The following is an 18,976-nucleotide window of genomic DNA, read 5'->3' as shown; positions in this document are numbered from 1 at the left end:
TCCCCACCCCGACCGCAGGCGGCTCTGCAGGGGGCTTTGCCTCCTCTGGCCCCAATGCCAGCCTGTGTCCTCACAGGACCCTCCCCCTAGAATGCCACCACCCACAGCCCTCCCAGATCGTCTGCTCGAGAAGCCTGTCTCAGCAGGCTGCCCACGAAGCTCCTGGGTAGAGAGTGTGGTCGCCTCTCCCCTCTAAACGTCCCTGCACCTCTACCCCCAGCCCGGGCAGGGGCCTCAGACAGCCCCTACATTGATGAGGGTCCCGAAAGCCACCGGGTTCACCAGCTGTGAGCCCTGGGTCCCTGGGTCGGGGTCTGGGCGCCCTGGGGAGAGGGGCCCGCCGGGCCTGCTCCCGCCCCGCCCCCTCTCAGCCTCGGGTGCTGCCCGGACGGTGAATAGCACTGGGCCTGGCGGCCGGAGCGCCGGGAGGGGACCTGGCTGGGGCGGGCTTGGGGGAGGGGAGCGGGCGGAGTCTCCCGAGAGGGTGCCGGCCACCCCGGCCACCTCCCCTGCCCCTACGGCCCTGGGGTCCCATGGGCGCCCCCTCCCCCAGGAGGCCTCGCGGTCTCCCCGCGGGGCTGAGGGGGCGCCCACTGACCCTCATCAGCCAGGCCCGGGCGGGAGGGGCGTGGCCAGCGCGGGACGGGAGGGGCTGATGGGAGACAGACCGAAAGACAGAGAGATTGAGCCAGACCCTAGCAGAGACGGGCGCCGGCCGCAGAACGGAGCCCCAGCCCCGGGCTATTTTTAGCCCCCGCCGAACCCCCTCCAGGCCGGGAGGGGACCTCGCCGCCACTCCCGCGGCCCGGGACCCCGCGCCGCCCCACCCTCCATCTGTGTCCCGCCGCGACGTGGCAGTGCCGGGGTCCTCGGCGTGGTCCTCCCGCCGTGACTCAGTTTCCCCAGGGGCCCCGGAAGCCGCCCTGCTTCCGCTTCCGCACGCCCCCCTCCAGCCCGGCACCTGCAGGTCCGCCGGGACACGACTGCGCAGGCTGGCTACCCCTGCACGCCCCATCGACCGTCGCCTGCTGAGGACAATTGGCCATCAGGTTAGGGGCGGGGCATGAGAGTGGGCAGGTGTGCCTTGGGTGTATCCTGCGGTGACCGGCCCTGCTGTGGGTGTTTCACCGTGGGCGGTGACAATTGCCAGGTGCTGGGTGTTCTGGGGCATTGGTGAGCTTGAGTCCCGTGCCTGGAGTGCTACCGGCCCTGGGCACCTGCGTGTGCCTCTGTGGCCAGTGTGGCGGAGGATGTGCTTTGTGTGTGGGTTTCCCAGGATCTGTGCCCCGCCAGCCGGGGAGGGAGCCAGGGTGCTGGGTGTGGCTGTGAGTGTGAGCACACGTCTGGTTGGTTGTGTGTCTGTGTGCACACTCGAAGTTGGGCCCATCATTAACCACTGGCCGCCTGGCTTGGGTCCTGTCCCTTCATCACCCATCTGTCCCCTGCTGGTGCTGGGGGACACCCACTGGACAGATAAGGAAACTGAGGCTCACAGGGAGGGACCGTGTGAGTCCGGACCAAGGCTCAGCTCCAACCCTGGCAGGATGACTGTGATGCCTCTGGGGTGGGGGCCTGGCTGCTGTCACGAACAGGAAAAGTTCCCGGAAATTCAGTCTTGTGGTGGGGGAAGGCAGGGGTGGGCCTGGGGACTGACAGCGGCCCTGCATATATGCGGTTGTGTCTGTCTGGGCGTCTGTGGCTGCACAAGGGCGTGGAGGGGGTCCACACCCTCAGGCGTGCAGGTCTGCATCAGGTAAGGGCAGGAACTGATGCAGAGATTGGCCTGGTCCCTGCACTTTCATGCCAGAGGACATCGTCGTTGGTCACCTGGGCAGCATTAAAGGACTTAGGCAACATGGAAGTGGGCCAAGGTCACACAGAGCATCAGGGCTCCCACCTGGCTGCCCCATGCACGCAGCCAGGAGATGAGCTGTGAGCACAGCCAGGAAGCAGGAAGGGTGCACCAGGCGGGGTGGGGATGGGGGGGCACAGCGGAGGCAAAGTCTCGGTGGCAGGAGCAGGTCAGGCCTGGGAAGACCAGCCAGAATGCCAGCAGGCGAGTCGGTGTCCTTGTTATCCCCATTTCACAGAGGGGGAAACTGAGACTCAGCAAAGTCGAGCCCCCAGCTGGGCAGTGGCAGATTGCGGGCTCCAGTCCGAGTTTGTCTGAGGTCACCGTCACCCTTGGGGGAGGCTGGGTGGGTTCATGGCGTGAGGACAGGCAGGCCGGGCAGGCCAGGTGGTGGCGTGTCAAGAGGAAGAGGGACTTGTTGAAAGACGGATGGATCCCAGGAGCGGGAGGAGAAGAATGGGGCAGAGGTGATGAGAGACCATCAGGCAGAGGAGGGGCCTGGCCCTTGGGAACCAAAGACCATATTCCATCGGGGCCACCATGGTGGGCGGAGGGAGGACCAGCCTGGTGCCCGAGCCCAACCCAGCGCACAGGCCTCTGGGACAGCGGTGGATGGACCCCTCCCAGCCCCACCGAAGGAGGCTGAGGGAGCACTGAAAGTCCATCCTCCAGAGAGGAGCCAGGACCCGAGAGAGAGATTTCTGGAACCCAGGACCCAACCAAATTCCCATCAAAGTTCTGGAACCTCAGCCTCTTGAAATTCTAGATTCTTGGGACCTTCAGCTTCCAGAACTGGGAACTTGTTAGAATTCCAGAACCCTGGACCTTCAAAGTCCAAACCTCCCCACTCTCGGGCCATGGAATCCTGGGTTTGCCCAGCAAATCTGGGGTCCATGTTTCTCTTTTTTGTGTGTGTGTGGTACACGAGCCTCTCACTGTTGTGGCCTCTCCCGTTCCGGAGCACAGGCTCTGGACGCGCAGGCTCAGCGGCCATGGCTCATGGGCCCAGCTGCTCCGCGGAATGTGGGATCTTCCCAGACCGGGGACGAACCCACGTCCCCTGCATTGGCAGGCGGACTCTCAACCACTGCACCACCAGGGAAGCCCCCCATGTTTCTTTTGAGGCACAGAGAGGGCGAGCAGTTCCCCCAAGGGCCACACAGTGGTGCTTACGGCCCTCGGGCTGGGAAGAGCACGGTCCCCTGCAGGGTGGGGGCCCTGCCAGCCCTCCCGGCCAATGTGGGAGGGGAAGGGAGGCCTTGCCAGGTGCCCCTCTGGTCCGCTTGCCTGGGGAACTTGATCTGGCCGCTCTCACCTGAACCCCTCGGGGGGACTGGAAACTGCCGGCTGCGGCCAGAGGGAGTGGTGCCAGTTTCCAGCCTCCCCCAGGCCAAAGGCCCTGGGCCACAGGTTTGTTCCCAGACATGGGAGACGAGGCAGACACGGGGTGTGTGTCTCCAGGTGCATAAGCTCCCGCGCGAGGGTGGGGAACCAGGGGACCATGAAACCCGGGAGGAGCTGGCAGTCACTCAGGGCTGAGGCAGGGGCAGCGACCACAGGCACAGCCAGAGTCCCCAGGAATGTTTAGAAATAGCGCATACCAGCTCTCAAGGGAGTGAGGGAGCAAGCGCCCCGCCCCAGGGGGAATCCAAGTGCAGGCCAAATCTGAGACGGCAAAGAGCACACCCCTGCCTGGGAGTGGAGGGCTCAGATGGCCGAGCACCGTGGAAAGCCCCCACCCCTCTGGGGTTCAGGTTTCCATCTCCAGGCCCCGCCCCCATCGAAGTGGCGGTGGCCTTGGCTCTCAGCCTGGGAGGGAAGCTCTGTGGAGCTGGCCATCAGGAGCTGGATAATTTATGAAGCTCTATAAGGAGTTGCTGAGCTGAATTAATGAGATGGGGAGTGAGGGGGTAGCAGAGCACGCTCACTGCTGAGGCCAGGTCACAGGCACGGGCCCGGGGCCAGCACGAATGGAGTGCCTACATGGGCTTAGCCCTGGGCACAGACGAAATCATTCTCATCATCTGCCCCATTTTATAGGAAGGGAGACTGAGACTCAGAGTGGGGACTTAACTCCCCTCAAGGTCCGTGAGAGGGTTCATGGCAAAGTCAGGATTCGAATCCAGTCTGACCAACTTTTTAGAAAAATTCTATCCCTTTTGTTTGTTTGTTTGGTTGGTTGGTGTGTTTTTTGTTTGTCTTGTTTGGCTGAGCTGCACAGCTTGCAGGATCTTAGTTCCCTGACCAGGGATCAAAGCCATGCCCTTGGCAGTGAAAGCTCGGAGTCTTAACCACTGGGCCGCCAGGGAATTCCCCGGAAAAATTCTATCTGTTTTTCATCAAGGAAAATTCCAATGATGGTGACACTCCACACCCACCTCCCACCAGTCTCCACCTGACTGGCAGGGCTTTGACTCAATTACACACATTTGTATGTAACGAGGCCCGAGTTTAAATCTCAGATCCACCCCGGCTAGGCTGTGTGACTTTGGATTAGTTATTTAACCTCTCTGTGCCTCAGGTTCCCTGCCTTTGCAAAATGGGGATCATAAGACAACCTTTCTGAGCTTTAACTGGGCCATCTGTGCCTCCCATAGTCCTGCCTCCCCACCTTTGCCCACTCTGATCCTGCGCCCAGTGCCCCCTCCCTGCCAGCACAAGGATGGCTCCTGGTGTGCGCCCAGGGTGGGGTGCCGGTCCCCTGGGTGACCTTATGCCCTCCCTGCTGTGTCCTTTTAGGGAATAGTTGCGGCATGCGGACGTCTTAGTTGCAGCATGCAGACTTCTTAGTTGTGGCACGCGGACTCTTAGTTGCGGCATGTAACTCTTTAGTTGCAGCATGCATGTGGGATCTAGTTCCCCAACCAGGGATTGAACCCAGGCCCCCTGCATTGGGAGCATGGAGTCTTACCCACTGGACTACCAGGGAAGCCCCTGGAAGCTGGCTTTTGAATGGTCTCATTTTATTTCTACTCGACGTCCCCATATCTGGCTGATTCGTCCGCACCCGAGGCAGTCAGACCCACATGTCTGTCCAATTTTCTCCCCCAGCCCCACACAGGGTAGTTTATAGCCCATTACCCTCCTTATTGTTTATAGCCCATCCTGGGGATCCTGTTGCTCCAAATGACCTGAGTTTTGCTCCCAGATGGAACTGGATTTCTGGGTTTATTTCTTATTCAACGAAAATGGGGGGAAAAAAGAACCTACACGATTCCAACATGTGAGGAAAGCTCTCCCTAAAACACCAATGGCGCCGGGCCTCCCCCACAATTTCACGAGAAATTGTGACCCACAAGGCTGACCTTGGAGCCCGCTCAAGAACTAGCGACCTCTGGCCACCAGCCAGCCGCCCTCCCCACACCGGATGTGTCCTGTTTTACAATAGCTGAAATCTGTTCTGGATTCTGCGGTCCACCAAGGGCTCAGATGGATGACCAGCAGGGAAGTGGAAGTTTAGAGAAAAGAAATCATTTGCCTGGGGTCACACACTGGGTACCAGGGCTGAAGTTCAAACGGGGGCTTCTCAGCCCTTCTCTGAGACCTGGCAAATGCTAACTGGTATCTTTCAGGATTCCCAGAGGAGACAGAACTGATCCTCACCCTTGAGGGTCACTGAGCCTGGGCAGGACAGGGCTGGAGCTAGTCATAGTAGTAATAGTAACACTTACTGAGTGGGGAGTGAGATAGGTCAGGAAAGGCTTCCTATAGGAGGGGATATTTGAGCTGGGGCATTGAAGGTTGTGTAGGAGTTCACCAGGGCTGCTCAGACTAAAATGCAGAATGAATCACCAGCAAATCTTCTCTTCCGCCACTTCCCTCCCCAGGTGTGCCTGAGCCAGTGCCAGTCCACCCCACCTGCAGCCTTGGCCTGATGGGGTGGTGACCCTCCCCACTCCGCTCTGGCGCCATGTGGCCCAATGGCAGTTCTCTGGGGCCCTGTTTGCGGCCAACAAACATCACTCTGGAGGAACGGCGCCTGATCGCCTCCCCCTGGTTCGCGGCCTCCTTCTGCCTGGTGGGCCTGGCCTCCAACCTGCTGGCATTGAGCGTGCTGGTGAGTGCGCGGCAGGGCAGCTCCCATGCGCGATCCTCCTTCCTGACCTTCCTCTGTGGCCTGGTCATCACTGACTTCATGGGGCTGCTGGTCACTGGCGTAATTGTGGTGTCCCAGCACGCCGCCCTCTTTGACTGGCAGGCTGTGGACCCCGGTTGCAGCCTCTGCCACTTCATGGGCGTCATCATGGTCTTTTTTGGCCTGTGCCCGCTGCTGCTGGGGGCCGCCATGGCCTCGGAGCGCTACCTGGGCATCACCCGGCCCTTCTCACGGCCCGCAACCGCCTCACAGCGCCGGGCCTGGACCACGGTGGGGCTGGTGTGGGCCGCCGCGCTGGCGCTGGGCCTGCTGCCCCTGCTGGGTGTGGGTCGCTACACCGTGCAGTACCCAGGCTCCTGGTGTTTCCTCACGCTCGGCGCCGAGCCAGGGGACGTGGCCTTCGGTTTGCTCTTCACCCTCCTTGGCAGCCTCTCCGTGGGGCTATCCTTCCTGCTCAACACGATCAGCGTGGCCACCCTGTGCCATATCTACCACGGGCAGGAGGCCGCCCAGCAGCGCCCACGGGACTGCGAGGTCGAGATGATGGCTCAGCTCACGGGCATCATGGTGGTGGCCAGCATCTGCTGGATGCCGCTGCTGGTGAGTGGCGGCGGGGGCAGGGGCTGCCGGGGTCTCCCACCCACCCTTGGTGACTGGGCCTCGGTTCCTCCCGAATGAATCCATAACCCTCAGGTTCTCGTCCGCCCAAGAAAATGTGGGCGTGACCCCAGTGTTCAAGGGTCCTTCCTTGAGGAACCCATGAGCGAGGCACAGATAATCCCAAACTGGGGGCAGGACTGGGGCAGAGGCAGTGTCCTGGGACTGAGATGCCCAGGGAAGGGCTACCAGGCTCTCCCTGGGATATCAGGGAAGGCTTTCTGGAAGAGGGACATTGGAGCTGGGTTTTGAAGGATGAAGAGGAGTTTACTTGCCAGAGAAAAGCAGGGAGGACATTCCAGGTACAATTACTGAATCATTTCTACTTTGTGCCTAGTTCTGGGCTGGACCCTAGCCTTGCACAGATCTTCCCTGAGTCAGGGGAGCTTGCTGAAGCCCTTCCACTGATTGATGTAATTGGCCGCTTGGAGGGGTTATTTTTCCATTTCTGACTGGATGGGGACAAGTCTGGAGACTGGAATCAGATACTTGGTTTCCAGCCCACATCCAACAAGGACTTATCCTGTGACTCTGGCTATGGGTTTCCCTCCTCCAGCCTCAATCTCCTCCTATTATGGGGATGACTAAAAAGGTGCCAGCCTCTCAGAGTGACTGTCAGGATGATGACATGAACTCATTTATTCGTTTGTTCCTTCAACAAACATTTACTGAGTGATGAGTGTGTTGCTGGCTCTGGTCTAGGCACTGCACAGGGAACAAAACTGACAAAACTGCCTGACTTCCTGGAACTCTTAGGCCCTGGGGAAGACAGAAAATAAACATAGTATATAAATAAGTGAAGTGGTAGATATTAGGAAGTGATAAGGGCTAAAACAAAAGCTAAACCTGTGGGATAGGAAGATTACAAATTTGGTTTGCTTTGTTTTGCTAAGAATGTTTTTACGTGTGTCAATGGTGGGAGAAAAAAAAGAAAGGAACATATTTTTTTGTGTGATACGTGAAGCTGCAAGGCACTGATGGGTCCCAGGGGAGTGGCAGTTACAGGATGATGCTTCCGGCTGAGAAATGTACTTCTGTTCTGTACCTGGGGTGTCCCTCCCAGGCCTGGTCTCATAGAGCTGAGGCCATTTCTTTGTTTTTTTTTTGAATTTTATTTTATTTATTTTATACAGCAGGTTCTCATTAGTTATCTATTTTATACATATTAATGTATATATGTCAATCCCAATCTCCCAATTCATCCCACCACCACCGCCCAACCCTGCCACTTTCCCCCCTTGGTGTCCATACGTTTATTCTCGACATCTGTGTCGAGCTGAGGCCATTTCTATATTCACTTGTAATTATTATCATTATTATTTATCGAGCAGCATCTAGAGGGTGCCTGTGAGCACCTGAGTCAGGTCCCCCCTCTGCCCACAGCCCTCCAGGGCTCCCACCTCCCTCAAGGTAAAAATCCAAGTCTTCCCTGCCCTCTCCTCCTCCGTCTCTCCCCCTCGCTCACTCTGCTCCAGACACATAGACCTCGTGGCTGTTCCTCCAACATGCCAGGCCCGGTCCTGCCCCAGGACCTTTGCACTGGGCTGTACCCTCTGCCTGGAATGCTTCCCCCCACCCCAGATCTCCACATGGATCACTCCCTCACTCCTCCATGTCTTTCCTCAAATGTCACCTTCACCAAGAGGTCCCTGACAAGGATCTGTCTCAGCCTCTTCTTTCTCCTTGCCCTCCAGCCTTGACTCTCGAAATACCCAGGATGAGCCCTGCCCTGCTCTGAACCATTGGAACTGAAGCTTTGCAGGATAAATAGAAGTTGAACTGTTAGGTAAAAACCAGGAAGTCATCCTAGGTAGAATCATTGAATCATTAAATGATTCCTGGTCCCCTTTGGCAACAAAGTTTTTCCTAAAAGCCCATGTAGTAAACCCTTTAAACACAGTCTCTGTGACAACGACGCAGCTCTGCTGCTGTGGCATGAAAGCTACATGGAAACAAATGGGCGTGGCTGTGCACCAATAGGACTTCATTTACGGACTCTGAAATTTGAATTTCATGTCATTGTCACGTCACAAAATATGCTTTCTAGGCCACTACCCTAGTGGCCCAGTGGTTAAGACTCCGTGCTTCCACTGCAGGGGGTGTGGGTTCGATCCCTAGTTGAGCATGCTGCGTGGCATGGCCAAAAAATAAATTTTTTTTAAATTAAAAAACCCCCAAAATATGCTATTTTTTTCTCTCACCATTGACACATATAAAAACATTCTTAGCAAAACTACAAAACAAACCAAAAAGGCAAAAATAAAGCAAACAAAGCAAAACAAAAACAGGTGGCAGGCCAGATTTGGCCCATGAGCCAACTCCTGCTCTAAAACCTCCCATAGCTCCCTATTGTCCCAGAAGAAAGGGCCACAGACACTTCCTTCAAACTCACCTGGGAAACTCCTATTCACCATCTGGTTACCTCTCCCAAGCCCAGTCAGGCTCCTACTCTGGGCTCCAGCAGTGCCTCCATCACTGCTAGGTCACCCCCACTCCCACCGCCAAGCTGCAACCACCTGGTCACATGTCCTAATGGGGTTGTGAGCCTGTGAGCCTGTGCAAGTGGGACCTGGGTCTGTCTTGGCCACTGCAGTGTCCCCAGAATTGCCCAGCACACTGTAGGTGCTCAGGAAACAATTTTAAAATAATAATTTATGGGGAATTTCCTAGCGGTCCAGTGGTTAGTACACTGCACTTTCACTGCTGAGGGCACAGGTTCAATCCCTGGTCAGGGAACTAAGATCCCACAAGCTGTATGGCACAGCCAAAAAGAAAAGAAAAAATTTATTTTAATATAATACATGTAACACAATATGAATATAATTATATTAAATATAGTATAAATTTGATTGTAATTATGAACTCTAATAATTATAATTAATTATATTATATTAGAATTAATACTTAATAATTATATCAATCGTTATATAATTGTTAAATACTGTATAACATATAGCTATAATTACATATTATTACTTAATATTTAACAATTATATCAATCATTATATAATATATAGTTATATGTTATATAATTGTTAAATACTGTATAACATATAGCTATAATTACATATTATTAATTAATACTTAATAATTATATCAATCATTATGTAATATATAGTCACATCCTTATAATTATGTTATATATTATATAATTACATATATAACTTTAAATATTATATAATATATATAACATAACTATATATAATAGTTATAATTTTTTTAACATCTTTATTGGAGTATAATTGCTTTACAGTGGTGTGTTAGTTTCTGCTTTATAACAAAGTGAATCAGTTATACATATACATATATCCCCATATCTCTTCCCTTTTGCATCTCCCTCCCTACCCTCCCTATCCCACCCCTCTAGGTGGTCACAAAGCACCGAGCTGATCTCCCTGTGCTATGCGGCTGCTTCCCACTAGCTATCTGTTTTACGTTTGGTAGTGTATATATGTCCATGTCACTCTCTCACTTTGTCACAGCTTACCCTTCCCCCTCCCTATATCCTCAAGTCCATTCTCTAGTAGGTCTGGGTCTTTATTCCCGTCTTGCGCCAAGGTTCTTCATGACCTTTTTTTTTTTTAGATTCCTTATATATGTGTTAGTATTAACAATATATTAATTATTAGGTAACTAATTATATTCTATGATAATCTGTAAATACCTTATTACATTATATATTGTATAATATTAAATATAAAATTCAATATTTAATAAAATATATTAAAGTGATTTAATATAAGAATTTAACATAAAAATTATTTAACATAAAATTATTTGTCATAAAATTTTATAACTATAAATTTTAATATAATATAAACTGACTTAAAATAAAATAAACAACATAAAAATTAATTATTTAATATACAATTTTATACCATAATTTGATATTATATTATAACATTTGTATAAAATATAAATGTTTGACAGAATAATAAAACTGGCAGTCACAGTGATTCCACCTGCTGACACCTGCAAGTCCTCTTGTCCACCACGTTTAATTGTGCCCAGGAGAGGAGCAGGAAAAGTGTGCTATTTTTCAGCCACATCAGCTGAAGCTCAGAGAGGTCAGGCAGCTCTCCCGAGGTCACACAGCAACTCGGGGACAGAATCGGCACGGGATCTCGGCGGATGGCAGGTGGCCCGGGCAGGTGCTGGTGGAGGGCAGGGCTGGTGGCTGGCCTGGCCCCCGGCTGACCGCTCTGGCCACACACACACACACCCCTTCCCCCGCAGGTCTTTATCGCCCAGACGGTGCTGCGGAGCCCGCCTGCCATGAGCCCGACTGGGCAGCTGTCTCGAGCCACCGAACAGCAGCTGCTTATCTACCTGCGTGTGGCCACGTGGAACCAGATCCTCGACCCCTGGGTGTACATCCTGTTTCGCCGGGCAGTGATCCGGCGCCTCCACCCTCGCCTCAGTACCCGGCCCAGGTCGCTCTCCCTGCAACCCCAGCTCACCTGCAGGTCCACGATGCAGTAGGGCCAGGGCTGGACGTCGGGGGCAGCTCTGGAAGGACAGAGCACCCTGCCAGCAGGTCCCCCATCTAACCTTCGTCCTCCCTGTCAGTCTCATCTGCCTGTTCTGAAGTCCAGGAGCCAGGAGGGCAGGATGGACAGTTTAAGCGGCAGGATTGTGTGCCGTCTTCCATCATCCCTGGGGACCCTCCAACTCTTCCCTGACTCCCCTTTCCAAAGCCCCTCCCCTCTCTCCGCCCCCTCCCCACTCAGAGGCCCCTCCCAATCCCAGGAAGGGTGTGGGCAATGCTGGGATGGTGTCTGGAGGCAGGCAGACTTGTAAGCCTCCCCTTGCAGAAATCCTCCAGAAATGGGGGACTCTGACCCCCTCTGACCCCTGAATATGACCTCCTTACTGGGGTACAGTTGATTCCCTTTGACAGCCCAATTTGAGAAGGCTGTGTCTAGAAAAGGTTGAATGAGAATGGGCAAGAGACTCCCTCTCTTGCCAAAATATAATCTCTTTTGGCTCTGAAATCGTCAATTATTGAAGTTTCTTGTATCAATATTCCTATCCAACCATGTGGCAGCCGAGCAGGACTGGGGGGCTGCGGAAGCCCCAAGAGGTTGGGCTGGTTTCCAGCTCCCCTCCCCACTTCCTTTATTGAGTCTTCCCTAAGCACTTTACAGCTTGGATCTCCTGGAAGCCTCCCTACAGCCCCTAGGAGAGGGTTCTGGGATTAAACCCATTTTGCAGGTGAGGAAAAGAGAGGGCAAGACACACGGAGACCATGGGGTACACGCCTGCTTCCTCCACGGCAGACGGGGTGCACTCCCTCATAAGCTTGTGGTTTAGCCATCTATTCACTCAGCCCTTCAGACTCCCCATGCCTTGAACAAGCAGCTCCTGGTCCATAGTAGGTGCTCAATAAAGGCAGACGGAATGGCCGAACGACTGAGTTTGTCTAGAGCACCATGTGTCTGCAGGTCCATGAGCACCTGCACGCTTAGCACTTAACAACGTGCCTGTGGCACATCGTAGCCACATAAGAAGCATCTAGTGTTGTCATGTCAGCCCCCCAGACCCTCACGCCTGCCCCTTCCTCTGCTCTCCCCCAAACACCCCCCAAAAATGACACACCGGGCTGCAGGGGTGGGAGGTGACTTTATTCCCCATGAGCCTTCAAGGTACATGAGGAGGAAACTGCCTCCTGCCCCAACTTCCCCCACCCCCACCCCGCCTCCCCTCTACAGACCTGGGATCTGCTTACAGCTCCCAGAGCCAGGCCCAGGTGAAACCAAAGCCCCTGTGTCCACCCTCCCTCACCCTCCCCACCCCGCCTGTGGGGGAATGAGGTCACCTGCTGCTTCTGGGGGACCCAGGCTGGGAGGGGCAGGAGAGGGGATGGGGGCCACAAGTATGTCACCCCCAAGCTATAGCCCCCCATTGTAGGGGAGGGGCTCTGACGCCCGCGGAGCTGGCCCTGGCTCCCTGAGCACGGGGGAGGGGGCAGGCCCCTGAGCTGAGGGTTCAGGGGGCTGGGAATGCAGGAGGGCCGCCCTGGTGGCAGAACTAGGGATGACAGATTTGGTGGGTGGGGTGGACTTCTGGGGTCTCAGCTGGGGCTTGGGGGGAAGGGCTGGTTTCTGCGGGGCGGAGGGGGACCACGGCTGTGGGAACAGGGCAAAAGTGGATGGGCTTCGGCCTGGGCCAGTATCGGCCTGGGCTCCTTGAACCAGATCATGGGGCTGAGGGTGAGAGACCCTCCTAGGACCTGGAGGTGGGGCTCTGGGTGGTGGGCCTGGGTGTTGGGGTTGGGCTGGGGGAGTGGGATCGGTCTGGGTTCTGGGGTCAAGGCCAGGGGTCTGTGGGCGGAGCCCATTTCTAGAGCAGAGCTGTATTCTTGAGCTGGTCTGGCTTTTGGAGCTGGATTGGGTTTCAAAAACAGATCCGGTTCTGGAACTAAGGTAGATTCCAGAGCTGGGCTGGGTTCTTGAACTGGTCTGGGTTTCAGAGCTGTGGTGAGTCTCAGATCTGAACTGAGTTCTAGAGCTGAACTGGGTTCTGGAGCTGAGCTGGGCTCCAGAGCTGGGCTGAATTCTTGCACTGGCCTGGGTCTCAGAGCTGGGCTGGGTCTCAGAGTTGAGCTGGGTTCCAGAACTGGTCTGGGTTCTGGAGCTGGTTTCAGTTCCAGAAATGAGGTGGACTCCAGAGAGGGGCTGCATTATTGCACTGGGCTGGGTCTCAGAGATGAGCTGGGTTCCAGAACCGGTCTGCGTTCTGGAGCTGGGTTGGGTTCCAGAGCTGGGCTGTATTCTTGAACTGGTCTGGGTCCCAGAGCTGGGCTGGGCTCTAGAGATGAGCTGAGTTCCAGAGCTGGCCTGTCTCCCAAAGTCTGGCTCAATACCAGAGCTGCCTGGGGGTGTGGTCTGGAGTTGGTTTCTAGAGCTTGGCAGGGTTTCTGAGATGAGCTGGGTCCCAGAGGTGTTTTGAGTTCCCAGGCAGCGCTGGGTCCTGGAGCTGGGCCTGCTCTCAGAGCTTGACAGAGCTGTGGAGCTTAAGTCTGTTGCTGCATTGGTCTGGGTCCCAGGACCAGACTTTAGCTGGATTCTGGAACTCAAATGGGTCTCAGCAATTGACTGTGTTTTAGAGCTGGATGGGATTTCAGAGCCAGCCTGTGCTCTAGAACTGAGCTGAGTTCTGGAGCTGGGTGGGGTGCCTGAGCTGGACTGAACTCTGGAAATTGGCCAAGCCTTGAAGTCTGTCTGGGTCCCAGAGCTGGATGATGTTCTAGAGCTGCTCTGTGTTCTGCAGTGAGGGCGGGGCTTGGCATCAAGTGGAGCTCTGGAGGCGGGCCTTGCCCCAGAGATGGATGGGGGTCCAGAGCTTGTCTGAATTCTGGAGACAGGCCTGCTTGTTGCACTAGTCTGGGGTATAGAGCTGGGCTCAGTCTCTGAGCTGGACTCATCATTGGAGCTGGACTGGGCCCCAGTATGTGGGTGGGGTCTGGACCTGGACTGCTCTGCAGCATGCACCTGGGTTCCTGAGCTGGTCTGGGCATGAGAATAGGGTAGGGTTTGGGAACTGTCTTTGAATCCTGAGCTGACGTGGCTTCTGGAACTGGGCTGCTTCTCGAGTCTCACCTGGGTTCCAGAACTAACTGGCGTTTCTGAGCTAGACCAGGTATCCAGGTACAGCTGGGTCATGGAGCTGTCTTGCGTTCCAGAGTTGGGTCGAGTTTTGAAGCAGGGCTGGGTCATAAAGCTGGCCTGGCTTTCAGAACTAGGATTGATTTCAGAGCTGAGGTGGCTCTTAAAACTTGTCTGGGTTCCCAAATTTGACTTTATATCAGAGCTCAGCTTAGCCTCAGAGCTGTCCTGGGTTCTAGAGGAGAGCTGGGTTCTGGAGCTGGGTTGCATCTCAGAACTGGCTTGGATTCTAGTGATGAACTGGGCCTCAGAGCTGGCCTGGGTTCCAGAGCAGGGCTTGGTCTCAGAGCTGGGCTTGGTCTCAAAACTGGTATGGGTTCTAGAGGTGAACTTGGTCTCAGAGCTGGCCTTGGCTCTAGAGGGGAGCTTGGTCTCCGAGCTGAGCTGGGTTCTAGGGCAGGGCTGGGTCTCAGGGCTGCGCTTGGTCTCAAAACCGGTATGGGTTCTAGAGGTGAATTTGGTCTCAGATCTGGGCTTGGTCTCTGAGCTGGGCTGGGTTCTAGAGCATGGCCGAGTCTCAGGGCTGGGCTCAGTCTCAAAACTGGTGTGGGTTCTGGAGGTGATACTAGTCTCAGATCTGGGCTTGGTCTCCGAGCTGAGCTGGGCTCTAGAGCATGGCCGAGTCTCAGGCCTGGGCTCGGTCTCAAAACTGGTGTGGGTTCTAGAGGTGATACCAGTCTCAGATCTGGACTTGGTCTCCGAGCTGAGCTGGGTTCTAGAGTGTGGCCAAGTCTCAGGGCTGGGCTCGGTCTCAAAACTGGTGTGGGTTCTAGAGGTGATACCAGCCTCAGATCTGGGCTTGGTCTCCGAGCTGAGCTGGGTTCTAGAGCATGGCCGAGTCTCAGGCCTGGGCTCAGTCTCAAAACTGGTGTGGGTTCTAGAGGTGATACCAGTCTCAGATCTGGGCTTGGTCTCTGAGCTGAGCTGGGTTCTAGAGCAGGGCTGGGTCTCAGGACTCGGCTTGGTCTCAAAACTGGTATTGATTCTAGAGCAGGGCTGGGTCTCAGATCTGAGTTTGGTCTCTGAGCTGGGCTGGGTTCTAGAGCAGGGCTGGGTCTCAGATCTGGGCTTCTGGACTCCAGAGCAGGGTTGGGCTTGGGGAACTGGCCGGGAGGGCTGGGACAGGGGGCTGGGCTCTGGGCTGGGGCTGCGCTCGGCCCCGGGGCAGACTAGCCACAGGCCTCCCTGGCCTCGCCGATGGCGGCCCACACCTCCACCACAAACTCGTCCGGGAAGGCGAACTCGCCCAAAACGGAGTCTAAATGGCGTGCAAACTCCTGGACACTCACTGTCTTCTTGGATGTCTCCACCATGGTTGACGCTGCAGGCCGAGCCAAGGGGAAGTGGGTGAGGGCGCTCCCTGGGGGGATGCCAGCTTCCCCTGGGACCCTTGCCTCCTCCCCATGGGCTGTCCTCCCCCCAGGGTCCACCCGGCTTACCCTGGCCCCTTACCCAGCTCTGGGTCCCGAATGCCCATGTAGCTCTCCAGCAGGTCATCCACCCTCCGAGATGCCTCCTCCTCAAATTCACTAGGCTGGGGTCGCAGGGAGCAAAGCAGAGGGTCAGAAGCCTGGGATCGCTCCGGCCCAGCCCCCTCCCCAGTCCCCCACCCCTTAGGTGACAGCAGACTGGGACCACCCATTAGTCAATGCTTCTGGTCCCACCATTACTGCCCTGACTGACAAGGGCCCACTTTGCAGGTAGGGAAACTGAGGCTGGGCAAAGGAGAGGGTCTTACCCAAGGTCATGCTGAGTCATCGATAGAACTCTAGGTGCAAGAGACCCTGATGTCCACCCTTCTCCCCTCCACTCACCACTTCCTCCACAGTGGCGGCCCCCCCAGACCGAAGCCGCAGGGTCTCCCTCCCGCTGCTGACTTTTGCCTCCATGGGGCATTTGCTGCTCCGGCTCCTCTGGCCGATCATATCTGGAGGGAACAGAGTGGGGGAGGTGGATGTGTTCTGGGCAGATCCATATCTTCCTAAACACTCAGAAGCCACCAGCTGAGCCTTTCTAGAACCTTCCTACCCTTCAAAGTCCTCCTTATGTCCATGGGTGAATCCTCAGGGACCATGCTTGAGAATCCTTTCTTCCCTCAAATTTCCCGCCTCCTCTCAAAATGACTTTCTCTAGAAGAGACTGCTTAAGGTTCTCCTTGTGCCCCGAGGATCAATCTAGAAAGCTCCTTGCTCTAGAATTGGCCCTTCCTAACCTGCTCATGGCTCTCAGAGTTCACTGTCCTGCTCCAGGGCAGATCTAGGACCCCATCCTGTCTCACTCTCCTGGGACCTCCCTCCAGATGGTCCAGGGCACCTTTAGAACCTCTTGTTCTGGGACAGGGTGACTCAAAGGGCCAGTCCATGATGAGATAAGAAGACTGTGCCAGAATGGAAATTAGCATCCTGCTTCCTTCCTTGAGAAAGTCTACCTATGGAAAACAATTGTCTGCTGAACTAAATAACATGATCTACATTCTAGATCAAGGTTCTCAACCCAGCTGGCACGGGGGGCGGGGGGGGGAGGAGTGTGATTTTGCCCCCCCCCCCCGTGACATTGACAATACCTAGAGACACTTTTGATTGTTACAACTCAGGGGAGACACTGGCACCTGTTAGGTCGAACCTGACAGTGCCCAAGACCGCCCCACAACAATCATCCAGCCCCAAATGTCAATAGTGCTGAGGTTAAGAATCCTTCTTCGACGAGGACCTCCTTATCTCATCCATGGACCAGTCACAGACTTCTCTTTGAAAAGCTCCATTCTAGAGCTCCCTTTGAGAGTCACTCTCAAGAACTCACCAGAGCCTCATAGTAGTACTTTAAAAGCTCCCAGACCAGCTACAAAATAGATCCAGATACCTCCTCATCCTTTCCCAATCTTCCCAAGCCTCCCCCGACCCCCATGCCCAGACCAACTCTATAACAATCTAGAAATGACCCTCCTGTTCCTCATACAGTGCCAGAAGCTCCCTGTCCTGTCACCAGAGGCATCTAGAACCTTCCATCCTGTCCCATCCCCCCACCCTTTGCCACCCGGTGCATCCAGAGCACCAATTTCTGGAAGAGCTTCCCTGCCCCCCCCCACCAGCCTGCCCTCTGGGCCCCAGGTGGCCCTCACCGAAGGCTCTCTTGGGCTGAACCAGGCGCAGGGTGAAAGGCTGCGATTTGGGCAGCTCCCGGAGCATCTTGGCCACCTCGTAGTGGCGGCAGCCAACGATTGAGTGGTCGTTGATGGCCTCAATGCTGTCGCCCACGCACACTGCCTCGATCCGGTTGATGATGCTGCCTTCCTTGATCCTCTGCAGGGACCCAGAGTCACTCACAGGGCCACCCCAGCGGCCCCTCTCAGGTCCTGCTCACACCAGAGAGGGGCAGAGAGGGGCACCCGGGAAGCCACCCGCCCCCACGGGCACCTTGATGAAGGCATAGCCAGCCCCGTTGTCAGTGATGGTCAGTCCCAGGGCGTCCTCGGTCTTAGTGACCTCCACCTCTTTGGTCTCGCCGCGCACGTGGGCAAAGATAAAGTCCTCCAACCCTATCTGGCCGCCTAGGAGTTTCTGCATGTCCACTTTGTGGCTGTTTAGGGTGCAGAATAAGATCTGTCCCGAGGGGAGGGGGAGCCCAAAATTAATGACAGACCTCATCCCCCACCGTCTGCGCAGAACAACCGGGGGTTGGGCTCAGGGGCCTGATAGGGAAACCGAGGCGCAAAGAGGCACGAAACTGACCCTAGTCATCCCCTACCAGGATCGCAGTCACGTGTAATGGCAGAGTATGGGATCCTCTCAGAATGGGGTGGGAAGCGAGGAGACTGGGACCCCCAGAATGGGGAGCAGGGTGAGAAGGAGACTTCGGGCAGGAGGACGCCCCTCTCCCACCCCCCAGACTTCCCCTTTTAACCCTTCGGTGCCGTCACCGCCCCCCCCCCCCGATCTTTTAAAACTGTTCTAAATCTGCTGGCGCCCCCTCGGGGCTGCGAGGCGCCCCTACAACCCAGCCCCTGACCCCCCGCGGCCTCTGACTTCTCACCTGAAAGGGGGCTGCCTGGAAACACAGCCCCGCAGCCGCGCCCAGGAAACATAGGCGCTTCCCTGAGAGCTGGGGTCCACTCCTAGCTGGGTCAGCCCAGTGTTTTCCTGGACGAACTAGGCATCCATTAACCCTAAGACGTGCTCATATTTTGCGCTGGGGGTCCACCGGGTATGGGCACCCCAGGATCTGAGAGGTGCGTCTCTGAGATCCGGAGATCGGGTCCCCTCCATCCGAAGATGGGCGTTCTGGGGCCCCAGTCCCGGCGTCCAGGGTCCACCCCTACCCCCGGTCAGCCGGTGCGCCTCGGGTGCGGGGGGTCCGGGGGCCTCACCTCGGTGGGCGCGATCCCGAAGGCCTCGGCGATCTTGGCGTAAAGCTCGCGGACGTTGGTGAAGCCCTCGATCTTGCCCGTGGGGCTGCCGTGAGCCAGCTGCGTGCGGAAGACGAGGCGCGGGCGGGTTCGGGGCGCGGCCGAGGTGGGGGACGCAGCCGGGGGCTCAGCGGGCGAGGGCGGGGGCGCGGGCAGGCGTGGGGCCTCGGCCCCCCGGGCCTCGCGGGCCGCTGTGGTCTCCATGGCAGGAGGAGCTCGGCCACTGGGGCCACGCCACAGCCGCCGGATCAGCCGCTTCCTGCAGCCTCCCCTCCCCCGTCCCAAGGAGCGACAGCCGAGCC

General features: G+C 56.0%; 2 protein-coding genes across 6 annotated transcripts; one reads left to right on the top strand and one right to left on the bottom strand.

The window, feature by feature from the left end:
* Positions 1–495: 495 nt before the first annotated feature.
* Positions 496–11,606, top strand: TBXA2R (thromboxane A2 receptor). Of its 3 annotated transcripts, XM_081232924.1 has the most exons (4): positions 496–1,049; positions 5,680–6,548; positions 10,649–10,743; positions 10,842–11,028. In XM_081232924.1, the coding sequence occupies exons 2-4, from the start codon at positions 5,763–5,765 to the stop codon at positions 10,882–10,884; spliced, it is 924 nt and encodes a 307-aa protein (XP_081089050.1). In that variant the 5' UTR covers positions 496–1,049; positions 5,680–5,762; the 3' UTR covers positions 10,885–11,028. The 3 variants fall into 3 exon arrangements, with proteins under 3 accessions (XP_081089050.1, XP_081089048.1, XP_081089049.1); XM_081232922.1 differs by having other exon boundaries at positions 10,649–11,606; XM_081232923.1 differs by lacking the exon at positions 10,649–10,743 and having other exon boundaries at positions 498–1,049; positions 10,842–11,606.
* Positions 11,607–12,324: 718 nt separating this feature from the next.
* Positions 12,325–18,976, bottom strand: GIPC3 (GIPC PDZ domain containing family member 3). 3 transcript variants are annotated; one of them, XM_081233680.1, is made up of 6 exons: positions 18,636–18,976; positions 17,686–17,871; positions 17,391–17,571; positions 16,087–16,199; positions 15,712–15,806; positions 12,325–15,593 (listed from the first exon to the last, which is right to left on the bottom strand). In XM_081233680.1, exons 1-6 carry the CDS (start codon positions 18,876–18,878, stop codon positions 12,497–12,499), a joined length of 3,915 nt encoding a protein of 1,304 aa, XP_081089806.1. In that variant the 5' UTR covers positions 18,879–18,976; the 3' UTR covers positions 12,325–12,496. The 3 variants fall into 3 exon arrangements, with proteins under 3 accessions (XP_081089806.1, XP_081089807.1, XP_081089808.1); XM_081233682.1 differs by having other exon boundaries at positions 15,299–15,593; positions 15,725–15,806; XM_081233681.1 differs by lacking the exon at positions 17,686–17,871.

This window comes from Mesoplodon bidens, assembly GCF_964165515.1.
Source record: "Mesoplodon bidens genome assembly, chromosome: 4".
Taxonomy (NCBI): domain Eukaryota; kingdom Metazoa; phylum Chordata; class Mammalia; order Artiodactyla; family Ziphiidae; genus Mesoplodon; species Mesoplodon bidens.
Note: the sequence above shows the minus strand (reverse complement) of the source record. Positions and strands in the feature narration are given on the sequence as shown.